Genomic DNA, 22,141 nt, shown 5'->3' with positions numbered 1-22,141 from the left:
GGCTAGGATACAGGAAGAGTTAGGCATAAGATTATACTACCAATCCAATCTACCGACATTCTAACAAAGCCAATATGCCATCAAAACAAGCTACTACAAAGCATCCTAAATACAAAAGGGCAAATGCACAGGACAACTAAAACAACAATAAAAGCAAGAAGAGGCACTTGAACTGCCTAATAACCTGCTATGATCACCATGATATATAATAGCCAGCTATGTTAATAAGGTAATTAATTAAAGCTAATTAATGCATTAATTGTCAACTATTTCAATGTCAACATTGTTGTCTTTACATCTCATGAGTGGTATTAATATGAACTCTGTATCTTAAAGCATGAAGGAGTAACAGTAGGTTACAAGAAAATCTGATTTTCCTCATTGATATGCAAATTTATGCAGCAAGGTGCTCCAAAATCTAATCAGATCATCTACTTTACAGGGGGAACCTGTGGTATAAGAATGACGTTTCTATCATGTATTGTCCTTGAGCTATTGTGTTCACAAGAATGTGTCTACATGCACAGACAGACGCCATGGTGTCTTAAAGGTGATGAATCAAATTTTAAAATGAGTCCTAAATTGCACTGGTAGCCAATGAAGTCAGCCAGGGGCTACATAAGCCAGTCCTTTATAAGGTGATGCTTTCTGACAATCTCTGTTTAATTCCACCATTAAAGACTAATTAATTCTGGATATTTTTAATGGTAAGTGGGAATTTTTTCCACTCCATAACTCCATTATGCAAGAATGAAACCTTAGCCATCATGGAGTAGTACCTAAAGAGACTCAGGTTAGCAGTGCTTGCAGTAGTGTTATGTCCGTGTACCTCACCTACCCTCATAAAATAATTCTCAAGGTACTTGACCAGTCAAGATTGTGTAGCTGATTGTGTAGCTTATGTTAGATGGCTGAAACTCCCCATATCCCTTCAATAATGAAAGCCCTACCAATCCCATTCTAGCTTGATCAATAATGAAAGGCTCCAATCTGTCCCTACAGTTTGTAGCTCAATCAATAATAAAAGCCTTACCAATCCAATCCTATCTTTATCAATGATTAAAGTCTTACCAATCTAATTCTACTGTGACCCTACCTCAATCAATAATGGACGTCTTACCAATCTGACCCTAGTTAGGTCAATAATTGATGACAGAGAAGGTGGGACTCATTAAAGTGAAGGTAAAATGTTTTGGTAACTTCAGGGAAAGACTGATTGGTTTCAGGATCCAAGCTACTGCGATGGTAACAAAACCTTTATTTCCATGCAGCTATTACTTCCATTCTCACTTTGGACATTTAGCTGATGCAGTTTATGTAATTCATACATCATACATTTATATCTTTTGGTATAGATGTAGTATTTTTTCCAACAGTGAACAACCATTGCAGGATTTGCATTATGTTTTTTCAGTTAATACTGAATATATATCATTCCACTCCTGTTTTAAATATGATTCCACTGAAGCATTTAGAGTTTTTGACAGTTCTGAAATGTCTGACTTGTTTTCAAGTATATTATGGCCATCTTTCACACTCCATTTTGTCAGAATGATATCTCTTCTTTTTTCTTTTTTTTCCTGCCTCTGGTGTGGTAGGAAACTCAATTTCTGTTGACAGATACCAGATTGCTCTGTGTCCCCAAATTTTCATTAGAAAGTTAATGAAAGATAAGGCAAGCAGAGAACAGAAGGATATCTGCATGTGTCATATACACAGGATATTTCACAAAGTCGACAAATTAAAACCACTGATTGGCACATAACATCCATCGCAATCATTGACAAGCCATAAACAGTATGTAAAACATGACTATTACATATCACTTCAACTTGATTACATACAGCATGCAATATGATTGATGCTGCTTTAATTAAGTGACCCTAATCCTATGAGATCACTAAATTCAGTAACTGGTTCGACAAATACGGGACAATAGCGCCACAAATCCAGGCCCATATACCCATAGTAATGCCTGTCAACAAAACTTAATGCCACACAGGTTTTAAAATAACCACGCTGTTGTGGTTCTCTGCCATTGAGCTGTTTATTTGGTAATTGAATACAATCCCTACTGAGAGCTGGGAGCACCTCTTTCCCTCTCTGTCGTGGCATGAGCATCGAAGAGACAGCAGCAACAGAAGAGCACGTCAATCCTTTTGATCCTGCGTAGTTACTTTATCATCGCTCGACAGCTTATGGTATTGGATTGTTGCTGTGTTTTTGTCATTTCAACCCACCTTTAAGTCGTAGACGAGAAGAGAAAGAGATAGCACAGGTGGGAGGAGGATGTTTTTTTTTTCCCACCTATTTTTATGAAAGGTACAGGAGAACGCGTTGTCATTTCTGTCCCACAAGTAACATAAGCCTTTGAAAGAGGAAGATGAAAGGAGAGAAATGACTTATGAGGAAGAGAGGGAGACAGACCTACAGACAGAAGCAAAAACATCATGAGGTGACAGACAGAGCTTTTTCAAGTTTTTCTTTTTTAAAGGTAATGCCTGAGCAAAAGAGACGGGGAGGGAAAGAGGGTTGGAACGAAAGGGAGGACAAGGGAGGAGGAGGAATGAAAGTGCATGTCAAACCCCAGCGCTGACAGGCCGTTTGATCTGTTCTATGCCAGGTACCATATGGGGGAAAGACAAATCGCAAAAAAAACAGTACTGGTTTCTGAAAACCTCATAGGTGTAAGTGTTTTTGCAACTGAAAGAAAGTACAAAACACACGGCGAACGTCATGATAATAAACATAAGGCAGTGAAAACACTTCAACAACAATAAAATACACAGTTGTAAGAAGGAATACAGGCGATAATAAGACACAGAAAAAGCCACATTTTGCTTCGTTTTGCACAGCCTGCACTGGTTGTAATTGCTTTCATTTCTTGGCTCAAATGCAAACTTTTAACTTTTAGCTCAGTGTGCTGGCACTTTCTTTCTTTCTTTCTTTTTTCTTTTTTGGCCATTCCAAAATGACCAGCGGGCAGCTCTGAAATGGAAAATGGGTCCTGCTAAAAGCCATCCATTGTGTTCGGACAGAATAGCAGAACAGTGGGTATTCAGCTGCCAATGTACAGTGGGAGAAAAAATTCTATTCAATTCCTCCTGACTCATAGCTGGGTGAACTCAAAAGGACTTCAGCATTTACCTTCACTCACTCAATCTTTATCTGTCGTGCTCTTTCCCCTCCTCCATTCTCTCTTTTTCTCTCCTGTGCCCTTTCTCTCCATCTCTCTCACATGTCTCTCTCTCTCGTCCACTTTCTCTCTCCCCTCTGGTACCTTCCTTATCTCCCTCGCTCTCTCCCGCGCTCTGCTCAACCGATTTCTCTTTCTGTCTGAATGCCTCCCTTCCTCCGTCTGCTCTCTCCGGATCTCTTTGTCACTCTATCTCTAGTTGCAGTTGAGAATTAATTTAAGACACTTACTGTATGTGGAATGAGACAAACAGCCTTCCCATCAGAGGCTAAGCAACGTATGGAGCTATTTACAAGCATCATTACAGAAAACTGAGAAAAAAGCATTTTAAATTAAATGCACTGACAGAATGCTTCGGTATAATACTACTTATTAGTGGTGCACTGATTGGTCGATCTGCTGATAAACATTCAAAATATGTCACCGATGATCGGCTAATCACCGTTTCAACTGCCCGATCCCAAAAAATAAATAAATAAAAGAAAAAGTTTCAATTACCGGATCAGATGTCGGTCCATCTGCCATTGACAGACAGTTAATTTCTAACATTTTGTTTTGAATTTCACAGTCTATGATCATAGATTAGAACCTGTTTTAACCTGAATTTTACAATTTATACTTGATGTGCTCTTTTACATGATGCACTGTTGTTAGTAGAACATCTGGGTAAAATGCATCATTTCAATTGGTGATCGGGTTGATTGAAATGATGATGGGCCGATCACACTGTTAAAAAATAGGCCCCAGAAAACCTGATGGGTGCTTCTCTACTACATATAGCTATATAAGGCGACATACAAGCTGTTAAAAACCTTAATTGGATCATATTTTGTCCCACAGAGCCCCGTATGGGAGCTTTTTGTTGTTGTTATTAAGTAATTGAGTGGTTTAACTGTCATTCAAATGCATTCTCTAATTGTTTTTTTTAGTGAATTAAACTAGAGTGACTTTAAATGATTCATCATTTTGCTGGGGACCCCCTGGAACCCCTTCAAATACCACTTTGGGTCCCTCAGTTCTGGATCAAAAGGCATTAGACAAATTAAGTACTTCCAGGAGAGCCAGTATTGTCTAAGGCACATCGTTATTGCATATAATCATAGTGCTTTCTGTACAAATTTGTTTATACCTTGCTTGATAAATGGGTCCCAGTGTGTGGCATACAGTATGCAGTCATCAGCAGCATGAGGTCGTATTATTCGAAATAGAATGGAATCCATTTCTTGGTCCCATCTTTGCTCCGAAACAGCCCTGAGAATGAGAAAAGGGCTTCTGCAGCCCTCAGGTTGCAGGAGCAGCCAATGAACAGAGCCCAATGGTCCTGAAAGACAAGGCAATTTGGCCAGAGTGATGGGAATAATGAGAAAAGCATCGTAATGTTGCCAGAGTCCAATTTACAAGGTAGAGAGAGAGAGAGGGAAACAGGGATGGAGAGAGAATAAAGGAACAAGAAAGACTGGGGCGGGAGAGAGAGAGAGAGTGATCACCCACGCAGGAAAGCCTGGTATTGGTTTTGTGTTCATGTTGAGGTGGCTGCACATTAACCTGTGCAAATGGAGGTTATGGCTTCACTTCCATGGGGCTAGCAAGGAGGGGATAACAGGGCTGCTGCCAGAAAGAGCGAGAGAGGGAAAGAGAGAGAGGGAGAGATGAACATAGCAGGAAGAAAATTCAGTCTTTCCATCTCTATAAAGCATTCAGCCTCAGAATCAGCCGTACACGCCTCTGGAAAGACAGATTTACTGTGCAGAATGAAACGCTTTAGAGAAGGAGAGAAAATGAAAATCCTGACAGAGAGATAGAAAGAGATAGTGAAAATAACAACTAGAGATAATGAAAAAAGAGAGCATCAATCAAAAGAGAGAGACAGAGAGAGACGGTGATAGAAAAAGCGCGAGAGAAAGAGAGACAGTGATAGAAAAAGTGAGAGAGAGAGTTAGAGAGAGTGGCCAACAGAGAGCAAAGTGAGATCTTCAAAGGAGTGAATGAAGTCATGGGTGAGGAGTGTGAAGTGAAGAAGGCAGAAAATCACTCCGGTGACTTGGCCACTTTCCCCTCTCCTGACTCCACATTACTGTATGACACGGCAGTGTGACAAGACGACTGATTCCACCAGACGGCATGTTTTCCTTCCCCCTTGTTATCAGTGCAGGTCTGAGTCCACTAAAGAAACCCTGACACCAAACCAGCCTGCTGCATCTGACGCCTCCCTTCCACCAACAGACCGCTCACGATCGCGGCGTCTCTCTGAACGACCGTGCGTTTTAGCAGTCGGGGAAACCCACAGGAGATTAGCATCGCAGCTGGATTACAGACGGCTGCGCGCCGTATTGCTTCATAAACGATCTCGCTGTCCCTTCCCTCTACCCTGAAGGAATAGTGACAGCGAACTGCTCCCGAGGCTCGCTTATCTGTCCGCCGAGCCCCCGAGAGCCACGGAGAGAAAAGAGACCCCATACGCAGATTGAGAGATATGTCGACAGGGCGGACAGCGAGCACTTAGCAGGGAGGCGACAGTTTAAAAAGCCCCTGGGCCATGGAAAGAGAGGGAGCGGGAGAAAGAGACACGCAGAGAGAGAGAGTTAATGAGGCTACGGAGTGCATAGCCTTCCATAATCCAACTGGGATGCTAATCTCCTGTGGGTCCCTAACTACTAAACACACACACACACGCAAACACACACACACACACTCCTCTACACACATTTATGCGGAGAGAAACTGTGATCATGAGTGGTATGTGGGAAGGGAGGCATTTAGTGCTGCTTCTCATTTAGGGACGTCAGAGGTTTTTCTCTTGTTTTTGATCCCTCTCTCAGCGTGTCTCTTGAACTCTCCTGTTTGTCGGTTCTCGTTTCCATTCATGGTTACATCCTTGTAATCGTTTTTACGCTCTCTCCCTTCTCTGATTATATTGCGGTTTTATGTATTCTATCTTTCTCTGCTCACATCTTTTTTGTTTTCTCTTTCCCTGGGCTTTCATTCCTGCTGTTTTTCTCTCTCTCAGTATATTCAGACTCCGTGTACACCTGGTATTAAAATGTGATCTGTATCTGGTTAACTTCTCGAGATAAGGGAAAAAACCCCATGTTAATGCACCACCTCTGGAGGTATTCTGGCTCGCACTGCGATCAGATCTCAGCCCGAGTCAGCCAGGTGTAAATGCAATCTGTAGTGTGTTCACATTTGTGAGAAAGCCCACAGGGTGAAAACGTCATGACTCATTCTGAAGTTTGCCATCCACTCAGCTTCACCGAAGGGCTCCAGCACCATCCGCTCCCACCAGGCATCGCTCCTTTCCCTCATCCATAGTGAAGGAGTCACTGAAGTAGCGTTCATAGCAGCTGCCAACACTATTGCGGCAAAAACAACCTGTTGTCCTTTGTGTTGCCTCCTGCGAAAGAGTAAAAGGCAACCTTTTCCACCTCATATGAAATGTAAATCCAGGCTGTACAATATCACGACCCTACATACGCCATGTTTGTTTACGTTGACAATACCTCCCCAGCAACTCGCCTGCTTTGCATATAATGCAGGCTATGAGAACGCATATAATATAATTGATTATTATCCTCACATGCTATACAGATCACATTTTATTGCCAGGTGTAAATGAGGCCTTAGTGAATTCTTACATTCGACTATATATGCAAACTTATTTTTAGTTTGTGTGTTATTGCTCTGTTAAGAGGATACAAAATTAAGATTTTGCAAAATCCTCTTTTCCTTTTTCTTTACTAAAAGCAGCCGTAATTGACTCCTACACCTCAGAAACAATACACATTTTAAACTCTGATCAGGTGTTTACTTTAAACTGACAGTTAAAGTGGGCTTTACTTTCATATTAGCTGCATTTTTTAGGTGGATGGAAGAAAATGAGAGTTCTTCAAAGAAAATTAAGAGAGAGACTCAACACAATAGAGTTTTATGAGAATGCCTTTTTTGTTATATTCTTCCAGCGGACTTTGAGATGGGATCGTCTCTCCTCTCCATCACTCACACTGATCAGTTAAAGACTAATGCTAGTTGAAGTCTTACTTTTCATTGATGGTAGTGTTCTTTGTTTTCTCGTCTGAACTGAACTGAAACAATCCAATAACTCAACCACAATATTTCTCAGCAAAAGAGAAATTTGAGCTTCTCTGCCAAGCCATGACAACTTTTAGCATTATTATTAAGCTACTGCAGTGGAGCAGGGCAAAAATGTAACATTTGTCTATAAGATCAAATGATAACAAATAACAGATTTACATTAATTCAAACGTTACAGCACACGAGTAGCCAAGGTAGCCAAGGACAATTTTTTCCAACATCTTGGATTGTTTTTTTTTGTTTGTTTGTTTGTTTGATTTTTATTGAAATGGTCCCACACAGCTCCAGTTAATTTGAAATCTAGGTTTACTTACTTTACTTACTTAAACTCTCATTATCATTAATCTTAGATTAAATTAAACCATTTTTCTGAACCCAAATTAGTCTACTATTGAGTCTTAAAATAGTAAAACAAGTGAAAAGAAATCTGCCAATTTGGTGACATAATATCAGTTGTTTCCCATGCAAATCAACTTCTTTACTGTAAAAGATTTCCTTGAATCAAGCGACACTCTTCCTTAGGTGAGTGATCTGCCTTATTTCAAGATATACTCACTTGTTTCAAGAAAAAACAGGTGAAACTGCATTTGAAAGTGGTGAAATATTTTCACCCCAATGGCAGATTGTTTCACTTGTTTTAAGAAGAAGGATTTTAAGACTGAATATTAGACTAATGACTGGTTAAATTGATATTTGTGCAGTCTAAGATGGTTGTGTGGAGGGAACAGCTGGACAGAGGGAGCAGGAGAGGAAGTGAGTGGAAGGTCATATGGCTTTGTTTCTGTATTTTTACTTTCTCGCATCTAATGTTTCAAACATACCAATAGAAGAGGAAGTTCTTGACTTGTGGCATCCGATAAGACCTTATACGGTTAGAACAGCCTTGAGCTTCTACTCTACTGTATGTCCCTACACAGTGTGAAATATGTATAGCTACATTCTGCACACAGCTGGACTGGATAATTAGTGCTGTGAGGAGAGAAAGGTCAATAGTTGTTTTTCACCTTCATGTGCTTCATGCATCTTCTGTGCAGTCCTACATGCTGCCAACGCTCTGCACAAGCACCATTTCCTTCAATAGATCACTAATTATTTACTTTTTAAATGCATATTTCACTCTCATCTAATTAAGCACAGTGGCTAAGAATATACTTCTAGGCACATCAAAAGTTAATGCTATAGGTATACAACTATTAAGTATTAACTTTCTTTATAGTATATTATAGAAAATTAGGTGTTTATCTGATTTATATACATTGTTTAAATTTGTATCTTCACATAGTCTAGGTAGGATTGTCCCTTGTGTTATAAAATTATATGGTTTTAGTCCAGAAAATAGGACACTGTAAATTGTTGGTTGTGAAACACATTTTGAGACAAAGGCCGAAAGGAGAAACTCTGGTTCTCAGTGTGGGTGCCCAGTTTTTGAAAATGACTCATATTGCCATGGGGACCTATAATAGATAGATGGATAGCTACTTTATTTATCCCGGAGGAAAATTCAGTTATCAGGCCCAAGACCAATTTTAGGTCATCACTCATGACCAATACTTAGAGAAAATAGGTTGTGAATGATGAGGTCCTGTCATATGCTGGAAGTCAAATGGAATGGAAATTATATGTTGTTGGAATATGTACAGCAGTGTCTAGTCTATAATGCACACTTCTGCCTGTCAGACACAACATTAAAATCCATGTAAATGTCAAAATGAAAGGCTGCTGTTTCATATAGATGCAAAATGTATATTTTCCTCCCTCTGACATTTCACTTAAGCTTTTCTACTCTTTCTCTCACTCTCTCTCTTTCTTTCTTTCTTTCTTTCTTTGTGTGTGTGTGTGTGTGTTTCAGGGTAGATTGAATGGACTAGCTTGATGGTAATAGCCCGTGTTTGTGTGTGTGTGTGTGTGTTTGCCCCTGTATCTCTGTGTGACTTTCGAGGACATCTGGGAATAGACAGACCAGCTTAATGGTATTAGCCTGTGAGTGTGTGTGTTCGCATGACTTTGGGGACATTATGGAAAAGACAGAAAGCTGTTTTCGAATTGAAGTGCTACTTCCGACAAGATTTGTGTTTTCAATATATTCCGTTGACTTTGTTCAGTCATGATAACTGGAGAGAGGTTGTTCATGTTCCTCTAAATTGCTGCTTTGAAATGATAGTTCTTATGAAAAATATATAAGATTTTGTATGAACTTGTAAGAATTGCACATTCAAACATCCGTATTACACTAATGAATTTACACAACACAAAAATATAGTAAATACATCTTTTTTTGCATTTTTTTTTAACTGCCTCATCATTTCTTTCAGTGTATTAGGGCCAAGTTGGAGTTATGTGTCATTTGATGCTCCTTTACTCTCTCCCATATCCAAGTCGACATGTATAACTATGTGATGAAAGGGCTCTTTCTGAACCCTCCACATGATTAAGAGTGGATCAGTATCTCAGCGTAATTACACCGTGCATTTTTAAATTCAATTCTGTTCTCACATCGCCTTGACAGTGCCTGCCCGAAAACCACACTGTGGATGAAAGAGGAAGATACTGAAAGCCAAAAATTCAAAAGCTCAGTTCAGAGAGAAATGTAATCTAACCAAGATTAAAAACGGCAAAGACAATATGAAAGGTATGTGTGTAGGTGTGTGTGAAATGGGGGTTCATTCTTTGATCAAATGTTAAGGGTTTAGACCTAGTTATGCCTGAGAAAGTGTTTGACAAAAAGTAGACTCTGAGCAGTTCCAGTTTTTTAACCTACATTCAAATACACTTTTTACCTGATCTTAAAAGAGAAACAATGCAGTTCCACCCAGTAACGCTGCATACAGTAGATATCATGTCATTCTAAAAAGAAGGCACCATTCAACCTTGTACTCTTCTCAGTTGCCTACTCTTAATAATACAATGTGTGAGCTGAATGTTTCAGCGCTTAAAGCAACCTCCATTGGTTATATTTAACTTAACCTTTTCCTTTTTCACATTGTATAAATTGCCTTTACACAGTGCCTTTATACACTTTTATTTTAAACTACACAACATAATGTAGTTTTTGCAGTTTGTTTTCACCTCATCTAATTCCTCTAAAGAAAGTCACCAGACAACGTGTAAAGTGACACAATTATTGTTTCTCGGTGTTCTCAAATTTATAATTAGACTTCTACACACTCTTATATTATTTACCTGTGAGTTAATGGGAGACACGTGCATGTGCACACACACACACACACACACACACACACACACAAATGCTTGGTTTGTCATCAAGTTAAAAAACTTCACAAGTCTTTTTTTTTGCACTTACACACTAGAAACGGTGGGTGGCTGGATGGAGAGCCTGCATGCTGTCAGATCTAATTACTATCAAAGCAGGTGGACTGCTATTAAAATGAAAGGGTGGCAACACTTGATACATGACACAGTGTGTTTATGTGCTTGTGTGCAAATACGGTTTTGTGTGTGTGTGTGTGTGTGTGTGTGTGTGTGTGTGTGTGTTTGCCTGTGCGAGTGTGTGTGCTTGTGTGTGCAGATTCGGCAGCGTGTGTGCCAGTGCGCTTTGTTTTGTGTTGGCTTATGTGCTCGTCTAAGTGTGTGTGTTCCCTCTCCTGGAAAAAAAGAGTAAATTAAGCCAGTTCTTGGTGCCTGGAGCATGTTGATTCTCTTCACTCTGAATGAGTGGGCCCGTCCTTAATTGAGCCTCCATGAAAAACCTCCTCTCGTTGTGCGTTGAGATGCTTGTGGGCATCAGCCTGTACCATGACCCAATGACTAAAGTAAAATTTTGTGACTTTGAATCTCTTTCAAACTTCATCACTGCTGGTTTCAAAACTATATATAGAGTTGCGTTAATGTATGGTGCTATATTTGGCAGACCTTTAAGAGCAGTATGCCTTAAGGCAAGATACTTCCCATTCACAGGACTTTTCTCGGTTTTGTCTATATTGAGATAAAAAGGATGTGTGATACTTTTTCATCTTAGTATACCTCTATTTTTACCTCAATTACTTTGTCCGACAAAAGAGAAATGTAATTTAACATTAAAGTTAAAAAAGTTAAGAAAATATTATTTCAGCCAATTGGTATTGTGGAAGAAAACTCAGGACACGAGAGTGGCAGTTTGACAGGTTTATTCCATCTGCAGGGAGTCAAGGAACTCAAAATCTGGACGATTACACAGTTTTATAGTGTTGAATATTCATGATTATGTTAATACAGATATATATAGAATATAATTAACTTATTGGTCAAAAGGTATAAGGTCATATGAACAAGACTGAACAACCAATGATAATTATAGTTCTAGTACTTTAAGGAAATGCGTAATAAGAGGTGACCACCATGACCCATTTGCATTTGCAAATTTGCTCACAGTTTGTGTGAGAAACACATGAGATGTTACTTTTAGAGTTTAATCTTGAGTTTAAGGCACTTAAGGTGTAAATATGGGTCAATGGTTAGTATTAAGTGAGCATATAGGAGTGTTGCTTAGTACTTTTCCATTTCTTCCTCAACAGTATAAACTACAATACAACATTACAACACAATGATCTACAGAGCTACTTCATATCATGCTTGTTGCAGGAAATGAGTAGAAGATCCTTGCAGTGCCCTTTGTCATCATCACATCTTTTAAGCTTGTACCCTGGCTGGGTTCTGTGGCTCGCCAAAGCCACACTGCTTCAGCTAATGGCTGTGAAAAAGACTGTTCCAGTTGGCTTTGTCCATCTCATTCCTTCCTCATCTATATGCTTCTCATTTGTTTGGTGAATTCAGCAGTTAAACGGCTCGTGTCGTGTCGGACAGGAGCTGCTCGCATGACGGGAGGTTTGAAAGTGGAACATTTTCCATCTCTTCGGTTTAGGGAGGGAGGGATTGGTTTGGAGTCGCACCCGGTTCCAGCAAGGCCAAAGTCATTTATAAAAGCATTAGTGGCAGTGTCTGAAGTGAGGCATGCTGTAGATTGTAACATATCACCTTCACTGGCTATGTTTCCCCCATGGGTGTTTTGTAATATACTGTATGTGTCTACATTCTTTATACGACTGTTTCAGTTCACCACACACACTGACAAACACACACACATGTACAAAGGCTGTGCGACTTAGTCTTGAAGTGAAGGATATGCACAGGCAAGCACAAAAGATGCTCCTGAAGTGTGGAGTCTGTATATAAGAAATCTATGTGGAAATGGGAAGTGTGGGACATTGAGTATGCATCTATTTCAAAAGTATTCCATTTCCCCAGAATGAGACAAACTTAAAAGAAAAGCATGGCTCGCACACATTGGTATTCTCTCCGTTTCCCATTTATGTGCAAATAAACTGATGTTTCAACATCTTCCCCCTAAATGATCAAAAAAAAAGCCTGAGCTCGTCCGGTGTGATAAGAAGGCTTCCATCTGGCTCTCGCAGTGGGCCCCGGCTGAGAGCAATAGCCGCTTCAGCAACATGAGATGTGTTGTTGTGATAAAAGATTCTTGACTTTCCACTACACAGGCTCGTCTGTGAGCTGGTTTTGAAATCCTGCCAAACCTTCTCCTGCCCACACATGCATAGGCATGAACGCACTGGCACTCAAGGGCATGATGCATACACTCACAGTCGAGAACACGCACACACACACATGAACACACACACACACACACACACAAATATACATCAAAACCCCACTGGTCTGTTTGATGGGCTTTTCTGGCCCTTGTATGTAAGACACAAGACATCATTGCATTTTGATCTTATATAACCAGCTATTGCCATACTGAATCTTCAGATGTTTTTGCAGATTGCGCTGTTTGATTTGAAGCACATGCTCTTTAAATGCCAGATGCAGAAGACATGACAGGAACATAATATTGTGAAATAGAGCTGCAACGATTTATCGATTAATCGATTAGTTGTCAACTATTAAATTAATCGCCAACTATTTTGATAATCGATTAATCGGTTTGAGTAATTTTTTAAGAAAAATAAGTCAACATTCTCTGATTCCAGCTTCTTAAATGTGAATATTTTCTTAGTTTCTTTACTCCTCTATGACAGTAAACTGAATATCTTTGGGTTGTGGACAAAACAAGACATTTGAGGACGTCATCTTGGGCTTTGGGAAACACTGATCGACATTTTTCACCATTTTCTGACATTTTATAGACCAAACAACTAATCGATTAATCGAGAAAATAATCGACAGATTAATCGACAATGAAAATAATCGTTAGTTGCAGCCCTATTGTGAAATATGATAACTTTGAGATGTACTGTTTACATAAAATATGAAAAACAATTTGGTTGGACTATTGTAGGATGACGTTGCTGAAACTGTTTCATCGCCCTTGTATATCATCCTTCAAACAGTCAATAAAATCGAATAACGACCGTAAAAGCAAACTTCAGGTCTGCACGGTATAAGAATTTCTCTCAATCAGATAGATTTCCACAGTTGTGTGGCCACTGAAGTCTGCCACGCTTTAAAATGTATTACCACAAGGATGATTGTGTCAAAGGTTCTTATAGCTTTTCAGCCTGGGACCCAAATTTGAGAAATGTTGTGAAACCCAAGTCTAATGAAACCATGGTATTATCAATTGAAACCCACCAGAATGCACAAGGTAGTGTAAACTAAGGCTGGATTATTGCGAATGCCTGTGTTTGTGTGTGCTTTTGTGCTGCGTTCAAGTGTGCTTCTGTTTCTGCATGCTTGTCTGCGCCTGTGTGTGCCGGTCTGCTTGAAGAATCCAGATCAGTTTCCCCTCTATGTGGTATTTGTTTCAGTTTGTCCCTGTTCTCTCTCCCTCATTCTTTGGGGAGGGGATTACAGCGGCATCACTCAAACCACGTCTCTATTGAAATCCATCTATCAACGTCGTCCCTGAGCAATATTTCTGTATCTCTTCCCTGTGGACAGATCAAATGTTTGGTGTTGCACAGAGAAATGTATTCAAAGGTTCTTAGCCAGTCCCCTAATCCCTGGAAGAGTTATTTCTTCCTAAAACCAATTATTGTTTTACGTCAGATCAAAGACGTTTATTTACCATTTACAGAGGATAAGCTGATGCTGGTGGGACTCCCCACACCAGAGGCACACACACGTCATGCACATACACATGTGTTTCCATGCTGGCACACAAACAGTTGCACATGCACGGCCGCACATGTGCATTCATGCAAACACACAGGCATGAAAACACACTTACACCAGGGATGCAGATATAGCATGCACACACGCACGCACGCACACACACACGCACACGCACACACACACACACACACACACACACACACACACTACCTACTCATATATATCCCCATGAAACTTTTTCTTCACCCGTCTCTCTCTCTCTCTCTCTCTCTCTCTCTCTCTCTCTGTATGTCTCTCTCTCCACTCCCAGGTCCACTTCTCGTTCTTCCACTGGTGTGAGTGGTGAGTGGACAGGAGTGGTGAGGTTTGTTCCCAGCATGCCACTGGCACAGCAGCATCACCGGGCCGCCATGCCCGCAGCAGGCTGGATCCTGGCTTTGGCTCTGTTTCTCGCTCTACAGGTAGAACATCCATTCAAACAAAATATCCCACACCCTCCTCCTTCACTGAAGAGTTGCCATGGGCTTATTCATTATCAATGATTTCTTTTCACATTCATAATTTATTTTCAATCTACTATTTTTGGCAGCAGACCTAACCACTTGACTATCTCTGGGCACAACTCCATTCAACTTCTATCATATCCAGTTTGGAAAGCTCAAACAGTAGTGATCATTCAAACTCTCTGACTACATATCACTTGACGTTTTCTGAAATGTTTTTAAGATGACTTATTAGCTGCTTTCCCATACATTTACCTAAAAATATATAGACGTCTTTAGTTATTTCTGCTCATGATTTCTTTTCCCTTTAAACTTTACATGCTTTACATTCGTATTTTCAAACCTCAGAAATTCCCTCCAAGGTCATTGTCAGATGTGAAAAAGCACAATTCCAAACTGGTGTGTGCCACCAGAGATATTGAGAGTTTTGGCAAGTTGTGATGATGTCCATCTAAAAAATCACAGGAGGGCCATGCAATTTTCTATTTTGGCCCATGCAGGGAGAGTCACATATTCCAAAAATGACTGCAGGGGAGTGCCATCCAAACTTTAAATTAATAAAATTTGAACTTTTTTTTTTACATTTTTTTCTACATAAGCCAGTGAGAAAATCCTACATATATTAGAACCATCTTGGTTTTCTTCCCCCGATATCCTGATTTATTTTGTTGTTGTCTTCACTCTGCCATCCTGTAAACCCAAAATATCAAGGACAAAAACAATTGGGAACCCTTGAGTCCATACCGCTTGGAGTGTGTTTTTTTATTTCATACTGTCTCTCTCTCTCTCCAGGGTGCCATTCATGCTGCTCCATCAGGAGACAACAAGCTTGTGCGCACCACCAGAGTGCGGAGGCAGGCCCCGGGGGGCGATCTGCCCCCCTCCGCTGCCCCGGCCAACCAGACCCTGAGGGAGCAGCCCATGGTCTTTAACCACGTCTACAACATCAATGTACCTTTGGAGTCTCTGTGCTCGGTCGACCTGGACGCCTCTGCACCGTCGGCCCCAGGTGATGGTGATGTCTTCTGATCGATCGTGTGTGTGTGGGTTGGATCTCTCTGTAGCCATTTTATCTGCTGTCTTGCAGACACAAAGGCGCCGTTTGCTCACACATGTACACTCACACACACACACACACACACACACACACACACACACACACACACACTGTACTTGTAGTTTTAAAGCCTAAAAGCCTCTTTTCTTCTCCCAGGTTCTCATGCTGAGCTGGGCTCCAGACCTGCTATGGAGGGACCAACCGGACCAACAGAATACACTGAGCAGACAGTGGATACTGACAGTCAGGTGTGGTCATTTTTTTTATTGTCACTGTTATTTTTATTTGCGTTTAATTTGATAGTAAACCTTTGAGAATGGAATTTGACATGGACTGAGACGTGAAGAAACTTGAATTCACAACTTTATCATGAAGGTGGAGGCCTGGTGTGGTGGGGAACAGTTGTTGATTTATTCATGTCCTGCAGCATCCTCATATCTATGTCTCTAATTATGTCTGTGTTTCTCACTATAGTTGACAGATGGCATTATCCTGCACATGTAGCAATGACTCACAATTCAGACACAAAGTCAAACCGTGGATAATACAATATATCCAAAATTCGTAGACACCAAACCAGTTTTTTCAACTCCCAAAACTTTACTTTTCAGAAATATCAGGTTTCTGAAGGACACCAACAACACTAACATCATCACTCTTTGTCATTTGCATAATGATGTTTAGGGTGAAGTGTTATTTTACCCAGACTGAATAATAATTAAGAAAATCAGCGTTGTCTCATGATTTCAAAATAAAAAGGAGAATTACATTGTGTTCTCAGTCACAGACAAAAACAAAACTTGAATGCACTTTTTGTATATTTTGTTTATTTTGTATATTTTGGTTTTTGACTTTTGACTATTTAGGTTACGATACAAACATTTAATCACAACAAAGTCCTCGATAATAAACTATTCGTCTCGTTGTTAAGGTAACATTCACTCACCGTATCAACATCCCAAAAGCGGCGTGCGGCTGTCCAGCAGCAACCACAATCCAGCAGCTGGCCACCAGGGTGGAGATGCTAGAGAGAGAGGTTTCCCTGCTCAGAGCGCAGTGCGGATCTGGATGCTGTGGAGAAAGCTCAGCCATGGGTGAGTACTGTGTAACAGTGGGCAGCAAATATGGGTGAAGTTGGCACACTTTTTCATGTTATTTGTTTGTTTGTTACGTAGTTTTACCTTTTTGACAGCCCACAAGAAACTTTTGGTATCACACATAGAGCTCTTGGAGGCTATTTAGAAATCCTTAGCAAGGATAAAACAGTGCAAGAAAAACATTCAAAGCAGACATTTTCATTTATGTGGCAAGAAAAAAAAGAAAAAAACAGGTAGAAAAAATAGGCAGAAAAAAAACTGTTTATACCATGGATGAATAATTTGGGATAGTACAGAGAAGAAAGACAGCAGCAGAATACTGATGCTGGAGGGAGAGTTTTCCCTTCTCCATGCTCAGTCTGAGGCCTTTGCTATGCGTAAGAATTTAGTTCAGCATTCAGTAGGTGCAGCCGTTATAATAAGATGGGTATATGGACTGGATAGAGTTATAGGGTCTATGTATAGTTCGTTATGGTTAAAGGATCTGCTCCAGTGACACCATCACCCGATTCAAATATTTTCTGAAAACATTCCATCTCGACGGTGAGAGTATGATTATCTCCAGCAGTCATGATCCGAATCAAAATGAGGCCGAGGTGTGAAGCAGGGGAAGCAGAATGGAAATTCACAAAATGTGCCTGTTTCAAACAGCAAGAATGTAGTTTCTACTCCAGTTTTTCATTGATTTTTTGAGGTTTTTTTTTTAGACTAGAATAGATAGACGTTTTCTTGCTAAGACCATAGTAGATGGTGGTGGGAAGAGCTTAGCTGTGAGTGAGTGGATGGTTTCAAGACATCTGGGTTGAAATATATTGTAGCACTAGTAATGTCAATATAAGTAATTTGCTGGGACAGATCAGATCCCTGAGTGGGGAATGGTGAAGCCTAACACTGAATAGCACCTACAAAATTCTGATCATGTTTAATGGATATGGTTAAAACATGCAGTCAAATATCAATATCAGGCCAATAACAATATCTCTAGGGCAACCTGACTGTCTGTACTCCTGAAGTCTGAACGTATAGGAGAGTGGGTGCAGGAATGTTTTCATTTTTGAATCAGACATTTTGTAGCATAATATTTATTGCATGCACTTCCTCCCAGGCCATTTGGACTTTGTCCCAGGCTGCAGTGGCCATGGCAGCTTCAGCTTCGACCTGTGCGGCTGCATCTGTGAGGATGGCTGGACCGGCAAAAATTGCTCGGAGCCGCGCTGCCCGGACGACTGCTCCGGCCAGGGGGTGTGCATGGAGGGCGAGTGCGTGTGCGACCGAGACTTCGGAGGGGACAACTGCTCAGAGCCGCGCTGCCCTGCGGACTGCTCGGGCCGCGGCTTGTGTATCGACGGGGAGTGCGTGTGCGAGGAGTCCTTCACTGGTGAGGACTGCATGGTCGGGAGGTGTCTCAACGACTGCTCGGACCAGGGGCTGTGCGTCAACGGGACGTGCCAGTGCCGGCCCGGGTACGTGGGTGAGGACTGCTCGCTGGTCTACTGCGCCAACAACTGCAGCAAGAAGGGAGTCTGCAAGGAGGGATTCTGTGTCTGCCAGGAGGGCTTTGCAGGGGATGACTGCAACTCCGGTAGGCTATTACTTTTTATCCTTCACATCAATTTGGCCCTCCGACTGTTGTCAAGTATAAAGAGTAGTGATAGTTCGTCAGACTTTCGAGGTTAAATTCCCTGAACCAGAAAATCCGGGCAGGAGAAGTGGCGGAATATTGTACTACCCTACCCTTAACACTCGCTGTCAGTGTGACCATCATTGACTAGAGCAGAAATCCAGCATAAACAGAATTCAGAATGCTATTCTGTGACCTTGGACAATTCAGACTGAATTTGTGAGCAGGAACAAGTCTTTCTCAAAGCTAGAGACAAGAGGTGGAACATTTTCTGTTGGAGAGTCTCCATTGCCCGGGGTGATTTTCCTGGGATGTAGACATGTTTTCTGTTTAAGAAAATTTAGCACTACTAGGGAATAAGACAGGGGTGTAGAAATAGTGAGTACAGAAAGTCAGTCTCCAAATCATTAACAATTGAGCAACTCCAGAAAATGTCTCTTGATGACAATATATAATTGAGTCTTGTTTCTCTGGTTTTCTTACCGTGGGGAAGTAAAGGTAAGAAGTCAAGGGTTTATATGCTGATTCTGTTGCATGAGGCAGCTTGATGAAGTGCACTACCAGACTGTGACAGACCCTTCATTAAGAAACCCGCCAAAAAAAAATCCACCCTCAGATACTCTAACGCTGTTAGATACCATCAATTTGTGATGTTCAGTGCATTCCAGGAATTACTTTGCAATAAAGTGTTGCAATTTACGTCTACTTCTACTTCAGTTAGTGATTTCCTACATTTCCCAGAATTCCTTTCTACATGCTTTTACTGTGCTGTATAGGTGGAGAGAGCAAAAGCAATAGCGATCGAGTAGTAAGGTTTTCCAGTTGAGAGTGGAGAGAGAACAATGTGCTGTGTCTGGTTGTGCAAATTACACAAAAGTCATCAAAGAGGGCATTGTGTTTCACACGCTACCAATGACTGATTGGCAAAGACAAGCTGACACTTGGCCAGTTATCTGCGGGAATTAGAGAAATACACCATTAAACCACAAAACGGTCCCATAAATGCAAGGCACATCATCAGTTGTAACAAAGTATGACTTCAAGATAAAGTTATCCCTAGATGCTGTCTAGCAACCGCTACAGGCTGTTCTGTTAGAAGACACAAGGTTTCAATGTCCAAGGTTGAGGAAACTAATAAAGTATTCACACAATCACCACAGTCCACTCCACTCCTTAATTCTAAGTGTTGAACATATTTGTGATTCTACAAGGAAATTAAATATGAATAGCTTGGTCAACAGCTTCAAAGAATGCTAACATGATAACAGTTACCATGAAATAGCTAAGCCAACAACGCCTCACATGGCAATGGGCAACATTAACTCAAGCGGCCAAAACCATGGGTGAATGAAGCCAATAAGAAAGTGTCAGCAGGTGGCAATTCCTCTAACGTCTGGCTGGGTCTGGGGCTGGCTCCAAAAAGACTCCAAATCCAGCCCAACTCCATGCAAGTCAATGGGACTGTAACTCTGCCTAACATAAATGAACAGTGGGGGGCGCTATATAACTGCCTGATAATAAAGAAATAGCTGGCCTTTTTAACACAAACAGCTGTCTTGTAACAGGGTGAAAACAGGTGAGCAATGTCTGCACCATAGTACATGGTGCAGACATTATGTTGCCATGGTGTCTGTGTGTCTATGTAGACACATTCTTGTGAACATAATGGCTCAAGAACAATACATGATAGAAACTTCATAATTACACCATCAGTATGCAGAGATAGGCAACCATGTGCCATGGAGGGCCGAGAGTATGCAGGTTTTCATTCCAACCAAACACTACACCAGGTGATTTCACTGATCATCACAGCCGCTTAAACCAGAGAGGGGGGACTAATCCGTGAAATCTGCCGGTGTAGTTTACAAAAAATACTGATTCATCTTGTGACACATTGATTTACCAGTTGCTTTTGTGGTCACATCAATATATAACTCATCCATTTAGCCATGCTAATATCACTCAGTCTTTTAGTCTTTTTTGTATTTTGAAGTCAGTGTATTCAGCTGAACTTGGCTCCCCTGGGTTACACAACAAACTATCATCATGCCAAACAACTTGCAAGATTGGCCGTATTTCTCAGTTAATGAGCGTTCTCTCTCTGCAGTAGCAGCTGGGTCCACAGGTCTTAGCCTCTCTGAAAACAGGAGTCGCAGCCACATCGTTTTTAGTCTACGTGCAGCCATGAAAAACAAACCCCTCTGTGCTTTAAATGGAGGCGGTGGGGCGCGTGTCTGGCTGGAGACAGCTGAAGGTGTAACAGCATTCATTTGTCAAAAGTCACATTCACCCGGGAAGAGAGGTGTCACATTAGCTGCAGCTGAGGCAATTTCTGAGCCATGCTAGCCTGTGTTCAAAGCCAGTTCTCCACGCCAAAACATCAGATCCCCCTCTGCCATCTGGGGCAGCTGTCAACGATGTCAAGAATGAGAGAGAGAGAGAGAGAGAGAGAGAGAGAGAGAGAGAGAGAGAGGGAGAGAGGGAGAGAGAGAGAGAGAGAGAGAGAGAGAGAGAGAGAGAGAGAGAGAGAAGCAAATCATATTACTAGGGCGTGATACCTCCTTGCTGCCTCCCATTTGATATCTGTACCGAGTGAAGGAGTCAGAATTGCTTATTTCTTTGCAATTAGAGGCTAAAATAGCCAGTGCTTGTAAGGGATAGTTTGCTGAATACAAAACGAAGCTGTTCAATTACCAGAGACCTGTAGGGTGGCAGGCTTAAGTGTTTCATATTATCAAAAGTCGAAGAAAGCGGGATGTATTTTGGCCTTCAATTATGGTGGCCTATTTTCTCACACTATGAAAAATAATAGAGGCTGTTGAATTTAAATTGGATGTTTTGGGCATGATATATGCATAAAAAAAAAAACATATACTCTCACAGAGCAGAAATTAACTTTTGCTGATGATCGTTATTATTTAACCATCACAGCGAAGGTACCCCACTGTCACTTAGATGAGTCGTGGGGTGATGCCACAGCAGAAAAAGCAGCAGTCATATGATAGTCTCACACTGTTGACATCTTGTGAGTGACTGTTGTGAGAAATGACATTACATCTCTCACGTAGCTGTGGCTCTACAATGTGGCTTTAAAGAGCTAGGCTGCATATCAACACAGCTAAAAAGAAGTTTGATACAGTCTATTCTATTCTATTACATACATGCATTGTATGTAAGTGTCTCAGTCACAATCAGTGGCCAAAATCAAAGACTTTTTATTAACAACAGGTCATATAGTAGTGTAGTAATTGGAAAGCCTATGGATAACTTTTAGAAGACATTTAACACTGTCCATCTCATCTCACAACAATACGCTCATTTTGCGCACACACACACATGCAGGCACGCATGCACGCACGCACACACACACACACACACACACACACCTAAACAGGAATTGACAGCCATTTCTCAGGCAGAGAACACACAATCTCTTTGTATGCCATTCACAGTCCGTCTCAGCAGCTCGAGGACAAATAATCGTGGTTTTGACTGAAATGGTGT

The 22,141-nt window shown here is 41.1% G+C and overlaps 1 protein-coding gene across 1 annotated transcript in view; it reads left to right on the top strand.

Annotated features, from left to right (window-relative positions):
- The window catches only part of tnr (tenascin R (restrictin, janusin)), a 117,070-nt gene that overhangs the window by 34,798 nt on the left and 60,131 nt on the right, over window positions 1–22,141 (top strand). Inside the window, exons 3-7 of the mRNA XM_071925083.2 lie at window positions 14,670–14,820; window positions 15,655–15,871; window positions 16,076–16,167; window positions 16,851–17,013; window positions 18,122–18,598. Of these exons, the coding sequence (XP_071781184.1) occupies window positions 14,670–14,820; window positions 15,655–15,871; window positions 16,076–16,167; window positions 16,851–17,013; window positions 18,122–18,598 (1,100 nt within the window). The remainder of the gene's footprint in view (window positions 1–14,669; window positions 14,821–15,654; window positions 15,872–16,075; window positions 16,168–16,850; window positions 17,014–18,121; window positions 18,599–22,141) is intronic.

This window comes from Centroberyx gerrardi, chromosome 13 (assembly GCF_048128805.1).
Source record: "Centroberyx gerrardi isolate f3 chromosome 13, fCenGer3.hap1.cur.20231027, whole genome shotgun sequence".
NCBI lineage: Eukaryota > Metazoa > Chordata > Actinopteri > Beryciformes > Berycidae > Centroberyx > Centroberyx gerrardi.
Note: the sequence above shows the minus strand (reverse complement) of the source record. Positions and strands in the feature narration are given on the sequence as shown.